Source organism: Lissotriton helveticus, chromosome 3_2 (assembly GCF_964261635.1).
Source record: "Lissotriton helveticus chromosome 3_2, aLisHel1.1, whole genome shotgun sequence".
Classification (NCBI taxonomy): Eukaryota; Metazoa; Chordata; class Amphibia; order Caudata; family Salamandridae; genus Lissotriton; species Lissotriton helveticus.
This window is the reverse complement of record NC_136062.1, coordinates 465,380,658-465,400,123: the sequence shown is the minus strand read 5'-3', so window position 1 is coordinate 465,400,123 and position 19,466 is coordinate 465,380,658. Positions and strand designations below refer to the sequence as shown.

General features: G+C 44.2%; 1 protein-coding gene across 2 annotated transcripts in view; it reads left to right on the top strand.

The window, feature by feature from the left end:
* Positions 1–19,233, top strand: part of LOC144826366 (astacin-like metalloendopeptidase) — a 163,044-nt gene extending 143,811 nt beyond the window's left edge. For both annotated transcript variants that reach the window (XM_078684695.1, XM_078684693.1), the window contains exons 11-14: positions 10,939–11,164; positions 11,344–11,462; positions 13,492–13,714; positions 15,873–19,233. In XM_078684695.1, coding sequence (XP_078540821.1) covers positions 10,939–11,164; positions 11,344–11,462; positions 13,492–13,714; positions 15,873–15,886 — 582 coding nt within the window. In that variant the 3' untranslated portion in view covers positions 15,887–19,233. The remainder of the gene's footprint in view (positions 1–10,938; positions 11,165–11,343; positions 11,463–13,491; positions 13,715–15,872) is intronic.
* The last annotated feature ends 233 nt before the right edge of the window (positions 19,234–19,466 follow it).

Here is a 19,466-nt window from a genome sequence, read left to right as displayed (position 1 = left end):
ATGTGTTTTATATGTCTTTATTTAGCAAATGTAAAGATTTTACAGGCTATTATGGCAGTTTGTTGAGCCTAGTATGGTTATTTTGGGCTGCATATGTATATGTATATGCATATTATCTATATATATATGGTTATTTTATGCTTATTTATATGTATTTATATATATATATATATATGTAGATATATGCATATTCTTGGCTATTGCTCCGGGGTCCCGCACGTGGGCGGGACTATTCAGTGCTTATGACTTTGATGAGTATACCCCTGGAAGAGAACTAGGATTACAGGTAAGTAACTAATCCTTCCAGTCTTCGGGTATTCAGACCACCACTGAGTGCAGGGTCGGTCTTGGGGGACTGGTGCACCCGTACGGTATGGATTACGGTATCTTTGTGGTAGCTGTAGTTACAGGTCATACTTTTTACCCTTGAGATCGGTGGGGCAATGAGCAGGATCGGTTTCAGCAGGCAGCCGACCCAGTTACTCTCACGGTCGCTGGCGGTCAGTGGCTGTAGATATGATGGGTGTCTGCTGTCGTCAGATCATCCTGGGGAGATTGTGGTTGGGCAGGCAGTGCAGGTGGCAAATGAGAGGGCCACTAGCAGTAGAGTACTGGCTCTCGGGCACAAAGCTGTGGGCAACTCGGGTCGTGAGGCTGAGACTAACCCTTGAAGTCGTGGAGATCATCCAATTGTGGTGCTTCCTTCGGGCAGGGTAGGGCCGCTTCAACACAAGTGCTGGTTCTCTTTCACTACAGTCTTTGGTAGATCTGTGGTAGCAGTGAGTCGGTGTCAACACCAGTTTCGGTCCTCAACTGTGTTGCTTCTTGGAGTTCTTTTGCAGTCACATTGAGTAGTGTCGGTCCTCCCTGTGGTGGTTCTTGGATTTGTTTATTCTTGGAAAGGTCCACAGGAGATTGTAGTCTTTATCAAATGCAGCAGTCCTCCCAGGATTTCAGAAGTTGCTGGCTGCAAGATGGGTGGCAGGTTTGCAGAAGCTGGGGACAGGCTGGTAGGCTGGGGCCAAGGCAGTTGTTGTCTTTTTTTTCTGCAGGGTCGTCTTCTTGCTTAGATTGTTGCAGATATGAGGATTAGGTCTGGGAGGACCCCTAAAATACTAAATTTAGAAGGCGTTTTAGGGGAGTAGCAGATGGGGCCAATGCGCAGCTTACCTGGGGTTGCTATACCCTCTATTATGCCACCCTTCTATAGGAGGCGGAATAGACCTTGCCCTAATTGGAGGGATCCCCCATCTTCAAGATGGCTGGACTGAAAGATGTGCTTCACCTCGCTTTTCCCCACCGTAGGGGTGGGGTTGGCAGAGGTGGGCACACCTCTTCTCTTATTTAATTTTCCCTCCACTTTTCCCGCCCAAAGTGAGGATGTAAACCAGGGGCTGTCATCTGCTGCTAGCAGCAGAGGCTGTGGGTCGCATTACAAAGGTGTCAGGCCATTGAAACTTCCCTCTTTTAGCACTGGCCCATCCTGGTGGAGGAGGCATGACACCTCTGGACAGAATGTGCATCGTTTCTGTTCCCAGAGAGTAGGGGCTCTCTACCCAGGGTTCAGAAACATGTCTGGTGGTAGCTGGCTGCCTACTGCCGGTCAGAGACCAGACCAGGGTTGGTAGAGATTTAGTGGGCGCCTCTGATGGGCCCTCCGGGTACATGATACAATAAATCCCATACAGACATAAGTGTGGATTTATTGAGATGAGTGGTTTGGTACCAAACACTTCTATATTCAGTAAAGCCATCATGTTGCTGTGGAATTCGAGTGGTTGAGTTCCTAGCCCACGTACTCTCTTTGGAACCACTGGTACTTACAATATTGGGAAATAGTGCCCAATATTGTAGGGGTAAATCTGCTCATGCAGATATGCCCTTACCTGGAGTATAATGCACCCTGCCTTAGGGCTGTGTGTCCTGCCAGAGGGGTGACTTACCTATACGGTCAGGCAGTGCTAACTGGCTTGGCACCCAGGCAGGGTGCCATGGTGACTTTGTTGTTTTCTCCAGTATTGGATCTTTCATAGATTCACATGCTCAAATCAGTCCCCATCGTCATAGTGGGAGTCCCACAGTATTATATCAAAGCAAACACATTAGCAGCATAGGCTACAATGGCACTAGGCCATGAATGTAATAGCCTACCTATGACCTTGTTTTTAAAACTGACCAAACTTAGGGGCAGATTACGATGGCGGTTTTCCCGCATCCTCCGGGCCGGCGGAAGCCACCGCCGGCCCGGAGGATGCGGGAAAACCGCTGCGGACTGAAAAAGACCCCCCGCCAGATTAGGATGGCTGGGGGATCGTTTTTCAGTCCGCAGCTTTTCCGCAGCGGTCGCCTTCCGACCGCGGCGGAAAAGCTTTAACTTGGCTGGCGGTGTCTCTCAGACACCGGCAGCCATATTAGGATGTCTGACTTTCAATGCCTTTACACGGCGGCATGTCCGCCGTGCAAAGGCATACGGATTCTTGTTTGGGGGCCCGTTGCGGGCCCCCAGGGATGAAGGGGGGGTGGGGGTGCACATGGGGGGTACCTATGGTACCCCCCTGCATTTGCGTGCACAGAGCGGCAGGCACCGTGCGGTGCCTGCCGCTTTGTGCATGCAAATGCACAACTTACATTTTTAACATTGCGGCTGGTGCTGCTTCAAGCAGCACCCACCGCAATGTTAAAAATACAGGATGTGACCGCCAGGGTGGCGGTCACATCCTAATTTGCACGGAGGGACCGCCTCTGCCCCTGCGGACGGTCCCTCCTACTCTATGGTGGCGGACGGACTCAGGTCCGTCCGCCATCATAATCGGCCCCCTAGTCACTAAACAATCAGGCAACAACACCCTCTAGAACCTTACCTACAGAGCCTAGTTCCCTCATATTTTGTACCGCATGTCGTGTGAAGGGAGTCTCCCAGGGCTATGCTCAATTATTTCTTCTGTTTTCAAGAAATATCTATCAGGTCAGATATATATATTCCTTTCTATATCCCCTTGGGACTGTCTGAACATGTCAGACCATAAAAAAAAGAGGTCAGGTCATGTAACACCTGTGGCAAAAAGAGACTTTACATTGATGATCCTCATGAGTAGTGCTTTTATTGCCGCTATCCTGACCACACGGTCGCAAAATATGTCACGCTTTCTCACAGAAGACCCTCAAGGACAGAGAAGAAAGAATTCTCTTGTGGTTGCAGAGGCTTAAATCTAAAGACAATCCTGTGTCTGTAGCAGAGAGCGATGAATCCCTTATATCTGCCAAGTTGAGAAAGGAGCCTTCTGTACAACCTAAAAAGGCCCTTAAAGACCACACCATGAGACACCTGGTCATTCCAGGAAATATCAGGACAAATCTCATCAGAGATCTTCTTTAAAGGTTCCTTCTGAGCCTTCTACATTTTCTGAAAAACTTATTCTTGGCAAAAGGTCTTCAAAATCCCTCCAGTTGATGACAGGATCTACTCAGACTGAAAAAATAAAGATCTCTACATCTTTTACTCCGTCCATGATAACACCATTTACAATTCTCTTGTCAACGACATCTGTGACGCTGACATCTACACTCACTAGGGCGTCATATCGTTACCTTTAGACTGTTATCGTGAATGGCTTCTAAGTCTCCACCTTCGTCAAAGTAGCGTTCATCTAAAGGCTCGTCAACATCGTCTGCAACATTCTAGGTTCCTGCACTGCTGACGAAGACATCCATGTCAACAGATAGCCCGAGAAAGCCACCGTCAACGGAACATTAGTCAATGGCATTACATCCGTCAGAAACTCTGGTTTTGTCTGCAAAAATATTGAAATCCTCGTCAAAAAGGGAGTTATCATTGATGGAGAATCTGGCTTCCATAGCACCTTTAATACCTCTGGTGCCAGTGTTACACCTTCTTATACTGATAAACCTAATGCTGATTTACTTCTTCCATTCCACACCTCACTAAGCAAGGTATTGCCTTTACCACCAACTATCCTATTGGAGGATGAATCTGATGAAGAAAGCCTTTTTAGAGTGGCTCATAGTCCTTCAGAATTAAATGTAAAATGCAAAGACTTTGATGACGAAGAATACTGTGAGGAGGAATACCAACATTATCCTAAATATATTCCCCAAGAGCGCTCAATACAAATGCCCATGAATTTGGTAACCAGTCATAAAGGAATGTTACAGGACTACTATAAACAGTTTTTGGAACCTGTTTCTTCTACTCCTGCCCCTCGACTACCACCTTCAGCTCAGTCTGCACAATAAAATGCCGCCTCCTAAGCCGTGCACTTTACAAATTTCAGGAACCCTTCTGTCTTCATTACCTCTGGCAGAAACCCAGATGCATGACCCTGATGTGTCTGACGGGGATCAAGAAGAAGAAAAGGGGGGGGGGGTCAGACATTGTGCTTCCACTATCATTGAGTGGGATGATTATTCAATTACTATACCATCTTTTCTAAGTGCTCCTCTGGTGAATTCCCCTCTGGATGATATTGGTGGTTTCCATAATATCAGGTAGAGGGTGACGAAACATATTCAATTGCATTTCTCAACCAGACGGATAGGCTGTTTCATTTATGATTTTAAGGAACCGATCAAAAAAATCAATAAGGGCCATCCCTTTGATAGATTTTTTTTGGTAAGAACGAGTGTGTATAATGAGGAGCCCGGCCACAGTCACGGCTGTTATGCCCAGGTTGGATTCAAAGTACAAGGCACCGGGTGAAGCCCCTACATTCCTCATTGGACACATAAGACCAGATTCGGACATCAGTCAAGCAGCTCAGAGATGTTCTAAGAACCCTGCTACCCCTATCACAGCACCACCTGATAGGGAAGGGCGTCGGCTGGACACGATTGGAGAACGTTTCTCCAACATGGTTTCATTACCAGTTAGAGCAGCAACCTCTCTGGCAATTCTAGGGAGATTTGACAGGCAAATGTGGTCGGATATGGCACAGTTCATCGATCTTCTGCCAGAGGATGTTAAGCCTGAGCTTCTTTGGAGATGATAGACTGTGCTGTCAATATAGCTTCTACAGGATTCCGACAGCTTGCTGGAGCAGCTGCCCTCCGCAGGCAAGGTTTGTTGAAAGCGACAACATTCAGACCAGAAGTCCAGACGAAAATCTTGGACATGCCTTATGACGGAGGAGCATTATTCGGAAAACATATCGCTGAAGCTCTCCAATCCATTAAGGCAGACCCTAGGAATATTGAGGTTTTCAAAAACAACCCTTTCGAGGAGCTAGAGGAAAAAGTGCATGTTCCCACAGAGGGGGATTCCAGAATTATAGGCAACAATACCAGCCTTATCAAGGGCAATGTAGGCAACAATATGTACAACCGGTCAGGTTGCCACTGTCCAGATTAAAACTACCCACCAGGGGGCAAAATTCCGAACAGAAAGCAATGATCTTTCTTTACTGCCGGCTACCTTCCCCAAATCCATAACACAACTAGGAGGACGTATTTCTTATTACGTTCGCCAATAGTCCAGCATAACAACAGAGAAGTGGGGCCTGGACATCATACATCAAGGGCATACCCTGGACTTTGTCAGCAAACCCCCGAATGTGCCTTCCAATAAGGTTGTTTCCTCCCCATCTGAAACAACTATTGAACTAAGTCGCCATCTTGTTGCAAAAAGGGGTGATAGAAAGGTTTCCAAAGCCTCAACGGGCTACAGGCTTCTACTTCAGTTTCTTCCTGATCAAGAAAAAGTCAAAAGTCTGGTGCCCATTTTAGATCTTCGACAATTAAACAAATACCTGAAAAAACAGTCATTTTGATTGGTCACCCGACAGGATATCTTAAACTTCTCAACCATAGGGGCCTACATGACAGCTTTGGACCTTCAAGACACATACTTTCATGTCCCAATTCATCACAGCTATCAGAGGTTTCTGAGTTTTCAGGTAGCTTGTACATGCTTTCAGTTCAAAGTACTCCTCTCTGGACTACGCTCAGCTCCAAGAATACTCACCAAGTGACATGGCCCCAGTGGCAGCACATCTGAGGCTTAACGGGGTTCAGGTTTATCTGTAATTAGACGATTGGTTCTTAAAAGCTCCTTCATTCGATCAGGCCACATTGGTTACTGCTCAATGCCTTTTCAAATAGTTGGGTCTCACACCAAACCTACAAAAATCAACCCTCTTACCGACAACATCATTAATGTTTCTGGGAGCAGTCTTAAACACTCAGTCTGAGAAAGCTTTTGTCTCTCCAGAACGGCAAGACACGATTAAAAAACTGGCCCAAAAGCTCGGCAAAAGGTGGTATGCTTCTGTCCGACTGTACAAGTCATTTTTGGGAATGTACTCCTCCAGCATTCCTCTGATACCAAACTGCAGACTTCAAATGCGTCCCCTACAGGAGCAGTTATAAAAACAAGGCTGCAAGTTCTCGGTTCATTCAACAATGTGATTCCGATAACCTCAACAATGATAAAAGCTATGAATTGGTAAATGGTATCAGTCAACTCTTCTCAAGGAATGACGTTTCTCTCTCATGAAACAGATTTTGTCATTACCACGGATGTGTACCTGGAGGGATGGGGCGCTCATCTTCAGGAGCTATCAGTCAGTGGCAAAAGGATGACTGTCGAGAAAACAATGCATATCAATCTCCTAGAATTGAAGGCCATAGCACTAGCACTGTGTTCACTCCTCCCCAGGATTGCAGGCTTGTCTGTACTTATCCATATGGACCATACCACCAGCATGCACTACTTAAACAAATGGAGGGACAAAATCAGTGGCTCTATCTCATCAGGCACAAGCAATTTGGAATTGGGCCTTACAACACAAGGCACCACTAAGGGCAGAACACATCCCAGGAGTATCCAGTGTGCTGGCGGACACATTGAGCAGATTGACAGCCACTTCTACGGTTCTACAGGACATTTACTTTCGGAGGGGCACTCCGAAACTCGATCTTTTTGCAACACAGACAAACAAGAAATTCCAATATCACACAAGTTGGCATCCCCAAAGAGGATCGTGGGAAAATGCCTTCTTGATCGAATTGTCGAAAATATTTGCTTATGCTTTCCCTCCAAGAAAATGATATGGGGGCCATGCAGATTAATCCTCATTGCTCCAAAATGGCCCAGCAATTCTGGTACAAGTAACTTCTCCTTCTCTTGGAGCAACATTACAGTCCTCTTACAAGTACTCTGATTCTGCTATCCATGAACAAGGGCCAAGTCCTGAATCCCAACCCGACTTCTCTTCACTTGCCGGCCTGGATGTTTATGACAATCAGTTTAGAGCATTGAAAATACCTAAAGAGAGGAAACGTTTCTGTATGTGGTGTCAAGAAAAATAATTACATCCATTATTCGCAACGCCAATGCAGATCCTACCTTATCTTCTTAATTTAGCCAGGACTTGCCTTCCACATTTGTCAATAAAAGTGCACCTGGCAGTAATTTCCTGTTTTAGGAGACCGAGGAATTCATTGTTTCTCTGGTCGGCAAGATTAAACAGTTCCTCAAAGGACTATTTAGATCTATTCCACCGGTGAACCAACCTCCTCCATCTTGGCAATTAAATGTGCTATTAAGCCAGCAAATGAAAAGCCTGTTCAAACCAATCCACAAAACACAGTTGAAATTTCTGTAAAGGAAGATGCCTCTAATATTTGCACTAACCTTTGCAAGAAGACTTAGCGAACTGCAGACATTCAATATCAGGCAACCGTTCATGCGATTAAAAAAAGGCAACGTAATATTAAGGACTAACCCGAATTTTATACCAAAAGCCCCTTTGGATTTTCATCTCAACGAGCCTATTGCTGTGAGATTTTATTTTCCAAATCCACAGACTATAGCTGGGAAATCCCTACATACTTTAGATGTTAAGAGGTGCATTAAATTCAATTTACATAGAAGAATACAATATCAGAAATCTGATTAATTGTTCATTGCTAATGGCAATATGAATAAACGACTAACAGTCTCTAAATCTTCCATTGCAAGATGGATTGCAACAGCCATTCAGTTCTGCCATAACGCTGCAGGACGACCGCCATCTGCTAGAGTCAAAGCTCATTCATTCAACAAGAGCTGTTTCTACATCCACTGCATTATTCACTGGGGTTCTGATCCATCAAATCTGCAGAGTGGCCACATGGTCCATCAGGCATACTTTTACCCAGCATTATTGTCTGGATGCTACCGATAAAGCTGATACAGCAGTGGGATAGCTGGTGTTGCAGCATCTGTTTCAGTAAGGTGAGCCTCTTTGCTTTTATTCTTTCCTATCACACCGTTCTCTATAGTTTAGTTATTACTGTCTTTATTGGTGTTGCAACTATTTGCTAAGTTTGTAATATGAAGATATAATAATAAGTATTCATATTATGGCTAACTATTCTGATTCAAGCATGTGAATCTATGAAAGATCCAATACTGGGGAAGAAAATAAGTTACTTACCTGTCACTGTAGATTCTCATGCGACCCACCCTCCTCCCCTAGAGGCTCTATCATTACTTTTGGGACTATATTTGTTCCCACTTGTGCATTAAGATCTGAGGGATCTAGCCTCTGTAGGGAAGGTTCTAGAGGTTAGTGTCTTAGTTTGGGTTTTTTTCTAAAAAAGATCATAGATAGTCTATTAAATTCATTGCCTAGTGCCATTGTAGGCTCTGCTGCTAATGTGGTTTCTTTGATATATTACTGTGGGACTTCCACTTCAATGACGGGGAGTGATTCAAGCATGTGTATCTTTCAAAGATACCAATAACTACAGTTACAGGTAAGTAGCTTGTTTTCTTCTCCCTCACAGGGCCATGCAGGCCCTAGGTATCCATTGTCCCAATGAGTGGGGTTCCAGGTGTCCCTCTTCAGCTTCCAGTACCTAGACACCCAGTGTGCCATTTACTATGGACTTACAGAAGGCTGAAGTACCTTCCTTTTTTTAGGGAAGGAGCGCCGGCACAAGAGACCTGGTCGGCAGGGGCCCTTTGCACTACATTTGAGAGCCACATCAAAATTAGGCATAAAATGTGGTCTAACCATGCAAAAAGAGGCACTTTCACACATTGGTGAATAAAGAGTTTGTTCTTTAAGATCCTCTCCCTTGCTAGTGTTTGGTGGCAACTTTTCAGAGGTTCAACGATAATGTCTTGGGGTGAGTCACATGTGCTACGTCTTGAGAAGTCCATTGTGGCTTGTAAACTGAAACGGAGAGTGGCCTAATTCTGCTGAATGATACAGGTATTTACTATTGCATTAAACAGGTGGTTGGAATAGGTGCAGTCTCAGTGGCAAAGAACAACAAAAGTTAGGGTTGTTGGTAGTTTCTAAGTTTTCCCCCTTGACAGCAGTTGCTATTGGCAGAAAGGATGCTCGTCCAATCAGCTTTCAGTCTGCATTGTTTAATTTAACCTTTGGTTGATGTTTGTCTTGTTGGCTTTTGGTTTGATTTATCGCAGTATTCTCTTTAGTGGTGAGCGAGCTTAGAGCCACCATGCCACGAATGGAGCAATATAATGCATGGTGTTTGGACTGGCTTAGAAGGATTCCTGTGTTGAGACTCTACACCCTAGAACAACCACAATACTTTAGCTACTGCTGAGGTGGCCAGACCAAGGGCATGAGCCTAGCCCTGTCTTTGGTTGACGGTTGTCCAGATGGATCTGAGTTTCAGTTATCAAAGTATTTGCTTTGGTGATGAGTGAGCTACTAGTGTTTCTCTTGATCATTCTTCAGGTGAGCTGCAAAGCCTGGGAGGGAGCCATTACACAGAAGTCAGAAAAAAACAACAAGGAAGCTGAGAGTAGCAGCAAACACAGCTCGAGGCTAAGATTGCAGCAGCTACCTAAGCTGAAGCTTTAGAAAATAGATGGCGTCAAGATAGTGTGTCACGCCAAGACACACCTGACAAGACGAAGAAGTGTGGTTAGTCTCTGCCTCTTCTGGAGAAGCTCTAGTGCTCAGCTGGATCTAGCAAGGGATCATCTCATCCTTCCGTAGCACCACGCTGATCGCACTGCTCTGCAACATGCTTCTGTGGAGTAAGGGATTATGGGTCACAGCGGGCAGAGGCTCAGCATTGTCACAGTGCCCCTTGGGACACGTAGTTCCATTAGTGGGGTCACATGTACCTACATCTGGTGGTGGAGAAGTGTGGCTCACTGCTTAGAGTGGCAGTCCCTGGTGTAGAGGCCTGGCCCGGGACCAGGGTTCAAATCTCGCCTCGGCTGATCTCGGCTGACCTCGGCGGTTCTTGGGCTCATAATTCCTCGGACCTGATTTCTCGCCTCGGTGCCTACTCTGAGCACGAGTCCCACGCTGCAACTCTGGGCAATAGCTTGCTTAGTCTCCACAACGGCCCCCTACAGCGCTGGGGATGCCTGGTTGCACCCCGGGGATGCCCAGGAGTGGACATTTCACGGGGAAAAGCCAGGACGGGTTCCCTAGCGGTATGAGTACAGCGCCAGGACACTCTGGAATCCGGAGTATTAGTGCGCTCTATAAATACGCCTACATTTACATTTGCATTTACATTTACATTTACATCTGTATGCCCTTTATTGTGGTGGAAGAGATAAGAGTCCCCAGTTGGAATGTCCCAACGGGTGGGGGGACATTTAGTTTTGCTGGTAGTGTCAAGTTCACCCTTGGGCTCCACAGTGCTTTATTAGTCAGTGCCAAAGTAATTTAATCCTTAATCATTGTGAATGCAAAATCAGTTTGATACAGTTATGTCCCAATCATAGGAGTGACCATTCCCAACATGGCCTGTGCCAAGCCTTCGTCAAGCCTTAGACCCTGTAATATTCCTTCGGGAAACCAGAATCCTTATTTCAATGAAGTCTGCTGACTTCTGCGCATCACCCCACGTCTGGTCAAGTATAGGGTATTGGCAGTATTCAATGTGCTTTTCTTGTCTCCATAACATTGATGGCCATAACTCTTTCTGTTTCTGTCTTGCCAGATTTCTTTGCAGTTTGATGACTTTGATGTCCAGCACACCGCAGATTGCTCAGCTGACTTCATCAATGTTTACGACGGCGACAATACATCATCCCCAGTTGTCCTGAAGAAGGCCTGTGGGAAGTTGGATCTCCCGGCGTTGGTGTCTTCTGGAAGCACGATGCTGGTGGAGTTTGTCAGTGATGGAGCCATCTCAGCCCGCGGTTTCACAGCCTCCTACAGGACTGGTAAGCCTGTTCTTCAGGCTTGTATTTCAAGTCACCCTTTGGGAGCGGACCTCCCTGCTACCTCATTTCTTTTGGATGCTGCTTAGTTCTGTTCTTTGGAGGTATTTGTCTTCTCTGTAGTCTGCTGTTTACTTGGTAAACCAATTTAAACATTTTTTTATTGTCTCATCTTCTTGCAGTGACATATGGCACCACCTCCACTGAGGACAAAGGAGTTGTCACCTCACCCGAGTATCCCCTGGCGTACCCCAATGGCATGGACTGTGCAATGGCCATTCTGGCTCCAGCAGGATACAAGGTGTGTGCAGCATAGTCTAGAAAGAAGTCTTTAGGCATCGTTATCACTTGGTTAAGGCTGAGTCACATATTTCTGTGACTACTCATGTCCTACAAACACTTACAGGTCGATGCATCAAGCATTTTTGCGAGCGCAAACGGTGCGAATCGCAAAATTCGACCGTTTGCGCCTGCAAAAATGGCATTTGAGATGCATCTATGGTTCATGCACTCGCAATTAAGAAATCGCAAATAATTGCTATTTCTCAAATTGCGATTGCATTTAAGGAATTGCAATTTGCGATTCCTTAAATGTAATGCATGAACCATTCCTAGATTGTGAATTCGCAATCTGGGGCCGCTATTTTCGCGCGAAGTCAAACTTCGTGGTAAATAGCAAAAACTTAGAAATATGCACTTTAGTGCATTTTTCTAAGTTTTATGTTACACACACACATGTCCTTGGGACATGTGTGTGCGCAACACCAGTGAACATAACATTTCAGGGGTGCAACAGGGTGTCCTTTGGACACCCTGGCACCCTTGAAATTGCGGCACATTTGCGATTAGCTAATTGCTAATCGCAAATAAGGAATGACTCCCCATTCATTCCTATGGGCCTTTAGGCCCATAGGAATGAATGGGAAAGCCATTCCTTATTTGCGATTAGCAATGAGCTAATCGCAAATTAGGAATCAGTAGGAATCGCAAATAATATTGCGATTCCTACGTGCATCCTGTTTTGCGAGTCTTTAATAGCGAATCCTTAAAATTCGCTATTAAGGACTCACAAAACATTACTTTGATAAATCTGGGGGTTAGATGCTGAAATAGAGGACGAGGTAATGCAGCTGTCTCAAGGTGCCACCTTGTGGTGGCACCGAGTAACATCAAAAGGTCTGAAAAGCTTTTTTTTTTTCATGTACAAATAGCATTTTAGAGACAAAATATCAATTTGCCTGGATAGCACCTTTTCTGTAGACAAGCCGTTTTTTCAATACGTTTCTCTTTGTATAAACTGCACCTCTCTTCCGTCATCCTTCACATTGATTCATTTGAAAGCTTCCAGGGATCTAAAAAACATCACTGCTGTGCAAATAGCAACCGCATCTTGAACTAGGGAATTAGACTCTATTGGAAATGTGCAAACCATAAAGTCTATGGGGCAGATTTACAAGCCCCTTGCGCCACTTTTGCGTCACTTTTAACATGGGAAAAGTGACCCAAAAGCCTCGCAAGTGGCTTGTAAATAAGCCCCTCTGTCTTCCAGTCTATAAGCATTAAAGCCACGTCTGTATGTTTATATTAAATATTATAGTTTAGAAGTCTTTACAGGCTCTCTATTTTGTTTTTCAAAATACCCATGTCAGAGAATGAGTGCCTACTCTGAGCTCATTCATATATTGTAAATTAAGCAAATGAATGATTGCATTCCATCTTCTAAAGTAGAGGGGGTGAAGCTCTCCCACCTCACAACAGCATGGTGCATGACATGTGCAGCGACAAGATTTGTGAGGGCGGACAGGCATGGCTGATGCCTTCTGTCTGACTCTGGGCTTCATTCTGTTAATGAAGCTATGACTTTGCAGTCCACTAAGTTTTAGCACAGATAGAGTATGTACTAGCATAGGTAACAAAGGCTGAGGTGGTAGTTGAAAGCTGTATGCCGGTGGTTGAAAGGAGTGTGTTAGTTGTGTGTATGTTTACTGCTCTAGTTTGTAGAGGAGCATGGGACTTGTTCGTAGAGGGAAAGGTGTAAAAGAGGGTGTAAGTTTGAGTGCTTTGTGTGTTGGTTCAGGGTGCTGGTAGTTGGAGATATGAATGCGCTTGCGGTTGAGAGCAGCATAGCGCCTGTGGACATAGCGCCTAGTTGGCCTGCTGCAGGAACCTTCATTCTGCCAATAGTCTGACAAGTGCTGTGTTTGAGGGTGAAACCTAGGTCGTGTTGGGTAGTGGTGAAATGAAGTGGTTTGTGCAGGAGGTGCTTTATCTGATGTGGAAAGTGCTGTGAGCTGGAGGGGCTGCACTTACAATGATCCTATATTTCACAGATCTCATTGACCTTCACCCGGTTCGAGCTTGAAAACTTCCCTGGATGTCTGATGGACTACCTGATTATATACGATGGTGCCCGCTCCACATCAAAGACTATAGGCAAATACTGTGGCAATATCCAAATCCCACGTCTGGTCTCCACTGGAAACGCACTGCTGCTGCAGTTCCACAGTGACAGCTGGGTGACCGCAGCTGGCTTCAGAGCGGAATACTCCTTTGGTAAGTTTGAGGGTAAAAGTCAGACTTGAGAAATGAGGGGCTTATTTACAAGCACTCTTGCACCGCAGGGGCGTCACTATTTGAGAAGCATCCATGACGCAAATTGCTGCCACATATTTACAAGGACACGTACAGCCACCCTGCGTGGCTTTTCATCTCCTTGTAAATATGGCCTGTGTACATTCAACCATTTGCATGAAAGGGGCGTACTATTGTTGTTGCTGTTGGTGTTCCCACGCAACACCCATGGGTTCTGCCATATTTCTAGATTTACGAAAAATAACGGAAACATGGAAATGCTTCAGAATGCGGGAGGCGCAACGAGGGGATGTGTTTTTATTCCTCCTCGTTTTTTTCCTCTTTCTATGCTTGCTACATTCTGCCCCACACAAAGGAAGAGTAAATCACCTCTTGTGATTGTTTTTGTTCTATTGTCATTTAAAACAAACTGACCCTCTGATACCGGCACTACAGGATATTGCCTGCTACATCTACAAAGCTGTGGTTTGGATTTTGTTTCTATCAAATTTCACCTTACCGCAGTGGCTTCATACCTACAAAATACAAACATGTGTCACTTTTAAAGATTCAAGTAAACAAAGCCTTTATGGTAGTCTTCAAAAGGGTAATACTACCCCATAACCTCCAAACACCATCATAGAACCTAAATACCTAAATATCATACTCCCTACACTTATGGAGCCCCTTTTGAGCCCCTTCATTTTTGTCCGCTCCAATATCTTTCTTGAAAAGTGGCTTTTATAGTTGTCATTACTTCCTTAAGGTGTGCAAGCAAACTCCAGACATTAACCTTAGAAGAAACTTGCTTTCAGGTACATACAGACAAAGTAGTCCTTCATACCAACTCTACATTTCTACCAAAAGTGGTGTGCCAATTCTAACTTAATCAATCTATAGAATATCTGTTTTTTTCTACAGCTAGACTGTTGCATATAGTAGGTGCCAAAAGAGCACTAGAGTATTTTATAGAAAGACACAAGAGTTATTCGTTGCTTTTTTCAAAACTACACGAAGGGAAGGCTATCTCCAAATCAGATATTGCCAGGTGGAAACTGAAATGCATGCAAACCTGCTATGCCAAAGCAAAGAAAACCTTAACAGTTCCACCAAAAGCTCACTCCACTCACAAGAAGGAAACATCAGTGGCCTTCATAGGGAACATTCCAATACCTGAAATATTCAAAGAAGCTGATTGGTCTACACCACATACCTTCACACAAAACACTACTGTGTGGATGTGTTAGCTGGACAACAGGGCAAGGTTGGCCATGCACTACTAACTATGCTCTTTAAAACAACTGCAACACCCACAGGCTGGCCACTGCTTTGGGGGGGGGAGGGTGGGGGGGACTGCTTTGCATTCTGCATTACACATAAAAAGAGGAAAATGCGGTGAGGATTGTTTTTGTGCAGGAAGGTTTCCTGTGTTTTTTTCTTAACCGCATCGCTGCGGAGGCTATTCCGCCGCAGCTCTAAGGGGGCGGGGCGGCAGCGCGGCGGCCGCATGCTGGTGACAGATCCGCTCCGTCATCAGCCACGGTTGGGCTGTGCTCATGACGGAGAGGTTCCGTCATGGCCCCGCCCACTCAATAGAACGCCCAGCGCAGGCACGGAATCCGCGCCGTGCAGGCGCGGCAGCCGGGCCATGACGGAACCGCTCCGTCATCAGCACAGCGCCACCGTAGCTGATGACGGAGCGGTTCCGTCATCAGCATAGAAAGGGTTAAATATGTCCCTTAGTTTAATACCACTGTGCAGCACAAATGTCATTGGTAAAACTCTGTTTATTGTGTCAGGGACTGCGTTTGCCAAGGGAAATTAGTCTTGTAATAGTCAGAAGCTCTCATCAGTGTGAATGTTTCATACTAGTACATAAACTGTGTGCAAAAGCACTATATTTATGGATGTGTGTGCAAATATCTATGTGTATACATATGTTTAATTATAAATACACTCAGGCCAAGAAAGATGCATATATATGAATAGTCAGAGAAAATCTCATTTATATGTTAACTATACAGAAATTGTTGGAATGATGAAAGAAACATAGAGGTTAAAACATAAAGTCACAAGTAATATAAAGAAAACATGGTCAAGATGTTTTTAAGAAACATTCTGTACTGTTTTTTTCATTTAGTGGCATCACAATGAAGTCTGCTGGATAGAGGCCTCAGTGAAGGTGGAAACGGTGCTCAGAGTCAATGAGTGTTCCTGGAGAAACCATCTCCCATCAGGATTCTGCAAACTCCACACAAGCTGCTGAATCCCAAGACTGGATCTCTAAATATTCCAGAGTCCACTCAAAGGTGTGAGCTGCTCACTGCAGAGATGACAGGCGCTCAGTGTATGTCTAGACTCAAAGCTCATCTTCACATCCCTCCCTCTAATATTTACACTATTCCATCTGTTCTTTTTTTGTTCAAACAATCTTTATTGAGTTTTTTGGAACAGTCGATAACTCAAGAATAGCAGATGAGAAACACTGAAAACAAAGAAGCTGAACTAAATCAAACATCCTCCTAGCATGTTCAGGGTACAGTAGCATACACCCATGAGGGTGAGTAGAAAATAAGGATAGGGATAAAGGGGTGTGCACAGGTCACCACATACATTTATACTAAGTTGCATTTTTAGTAATACATATTATTCCTTCAGACCATTCTTTCAATTATTGTTGAGTTCAGGAATTACATATTTCGTATACATTGCATCTAAGATCTGCGTGTGCACCAGAATGAATTGTCATCGCAAGAGTCTGAGTTACAATATATCGATGGTTGACTAGTTTATTTACTTCATAGCACTTAGTATAGTTACGAGCAGCACCACTGGTAGGTGATCTGTGCCTAATGATTCTTAATGTTGATAAGTATTACATACAGTATGTGTGCACGAATTACGGAGGTTCAAGGTGTGATGAGGCGGTGTCTGGTCTTACCCCATCTGTATGTGTGGTGGGCGCCACCGGGAAAGTTGCAGTGAGACATTATCAGCTCCTCTGAGTAAAGTGATCCATTCCTGCCACATATGAAATGAGACTTTATTTAAATCTTTTCGATTATTAAGAATCGGTTTGTCTGCAAGTGTTAGCATTAGATCAAGTAGCAGACCGTTGCTTATGGATGGACATTAGTGGCGGGTCTAGTTGGCCAAGTATTGTAAATGAGAACTCTCAGGTGACGATAATGTTCAGGGTCTACGTAATGAATGTATATGTATCATCCCAGTAATCCTTACGGATGGGGCAGTATGAGAACATGTGGGGTAAATCGCCATCATGTCGCCTACCGTCCCAGCATTTGGGATCTTGGATGAGTTTGAGTTTATGGAGTTTTACTGGGGTCCAGTATATTCTGGTAATAACCATGCATTTGCTCTGGGACATGGTAGGGGAGATTTTTTTTGTGAACGATGATTTATAGATACGGTTCCAATTGTGTCATATATTGTTGTGATTAGATTCCGCTTCCCATTTTTGTACATTGCAGACTGTATCTTGCAGGCTTTAGGGAGAAGTAATTTATAAATTCTGGATACAATGTGTCCTGGTCTGTATAGGCCGTTAATCAATGTAGTGTTTGTAGGGCTGTTCTTCAGTAGTGGATGTTTAGAGAGCTGAATACTCAGTCTCAGGCACTTATAAAAGTCCATATTTTCAAGTCCAATTTGGGCTTGTAACATGGAGAAGGGTAAAGGTAGATTGTCTTCAAAAACGTAATTGATCATATTAATCCTCTTTCCTGATCACTCCGGCCAAAGAATTGAGTTGCCATCAATTTTGAGTTTGGGGTTGAGCCATGTGGACGCCGTATTAGAATTGCTAAGTTTAGTGTCGGAATGGTAGTCTATTTTTAAATATTTTTTTTAAGTGTTGTTCATTATATACTTGGAGTGGGGCTAAGGAAAATTATACATTGTCAGAAAGGCACTAATAGGTTTCCTGCCTAAAAGAGATTTCTCCTTATTAAATCATATTGGTTTGTAGTCTAATTCTTCCAGGAACAAGTTAGTGGCTTCTTTAAAGAAGCACATTGTCGAATAACTCCTCAAATTTGTGAGGTTTATTTGTCCTCTTTCTTTATAAAGTTTTTGGGGCATATTAACAAGGAACAGGGAAAATTAACGCTAAGGGCGCTTAGTGTTAATTTTTTTAACGCCCACTATCGCTGGATACTATCGCCTGGTTATCGCGTTATTAACAACCCTTATGGCCTAGGCGATAAAAAATCCAACGATAGCCGCATTTTGGGAGGTTATCGCTGGTAATGGTAATGGAGAAGCGTGGCTCAGTGGTTAGAGGCGGCAAGTGGAGAAGCGTGGCTCAGTGGTTAGAGGCGGCAGACCCGGAAGCTGAGATCAGCCGTGGACCAGGGTTCGATTCCCCGCCTCGGCGGGTCTCGGGCTCAAAAATTCCATGGACTCGACAATTCTCTCTCCGGTGCCTACTCGACTCACAGGGTCACACTCTGCGACTCTGGGCAATAGCTTGCTTAATCTCCACTACGGCCCCTCGCGGCGGGATGCCTGGCTTTCACCTTGTGAATACCCTGCCGGGGTATCTCACAGGGGAATACCAGGACGGGTTCCCTAAGCAAGCGCCTTGAGACCCCTGGGTGATTAGTGCGCTATATAAATCGAAATACATTTACATTTACATTTACATTTACAATGCAGCGATAAAACTTCAAGGATAGGGATATCCTTGTTGATAGCCCATTGTGGATTTAGCCATGTAATCCACCTCCCATTGGATTACATGGCTAAATCTGAAAATTAGCAGACGTAAAAAGCAGCGTTAACCGTGGTTAGCGCTGCTTTTTTTGTCTCTAACAGGGTTAGCGTGAAGCTTGATATTAGGAGAAATGTCGCTTAGCGACATTTCTCCTATTATTTTGCTCTGGAACGCTCACTTTGCATCTCATTAGAGATGCAAAGGGAAACGTAGTGAAAGAGGGTGCTAACATGCAATTTTGCATGGTAGCACCCTGTTGTTGATAGGGCGATATTTTTATCTCTGCTTCTTTGGCTTTAAAGCCAAAAAGCGGAGATAAAGCCCTTGTTAATGTGCCCCTTAGTTTTTATAAGAGAAATTCTTGGTAGCCATATCTTTGATCTTACAAAACTGAAGATTACCACTTCCACCAAGTTTTTCACAATGGGTAGCGGAAATGAGACAAACTAAAGAAAGGGAAGAATTCTATTCCCATAGAATAGGGAAAACCCAAAAATGTTTACATATTTGGGAGGAAGATTAAATGCTTTAAGGACTGAGGGAGAAATTGACCCACATAAATAAATATTACATAAAGAGCCGGATTATAGGCTATTACATTCTGCCTTCCTTATGCATTTTGTGAAGATAAAGATGTATTTTTATAGTATCTATTAATTATTACTGTATATTACTATTTATTGCTCCAGAATTTTGGATGTTTGAGATTTTGCATATTTTTGTATTTTGTGTCTGTGATTAATGGAATGAATAAATAAAATAATTTAAAAACAGAAATTAAAATTTTTTGTTCTACCACAAGAAACTGTAGAAGGTGGCATCAATTTCTGCCATAAATTCTTCGGTTAAGGATATAGGACGCATGTTGACTAGATAATTAACTAAGAGGGTAATCATCATTTTGAGTGACTCTGCCCTACCCCACGAAGAGAAAATTACATAAATGCATGAATTTGTTGCTAAACATGGAGTGCAGTAGGGGTCGGTGGTGGGAGTAGC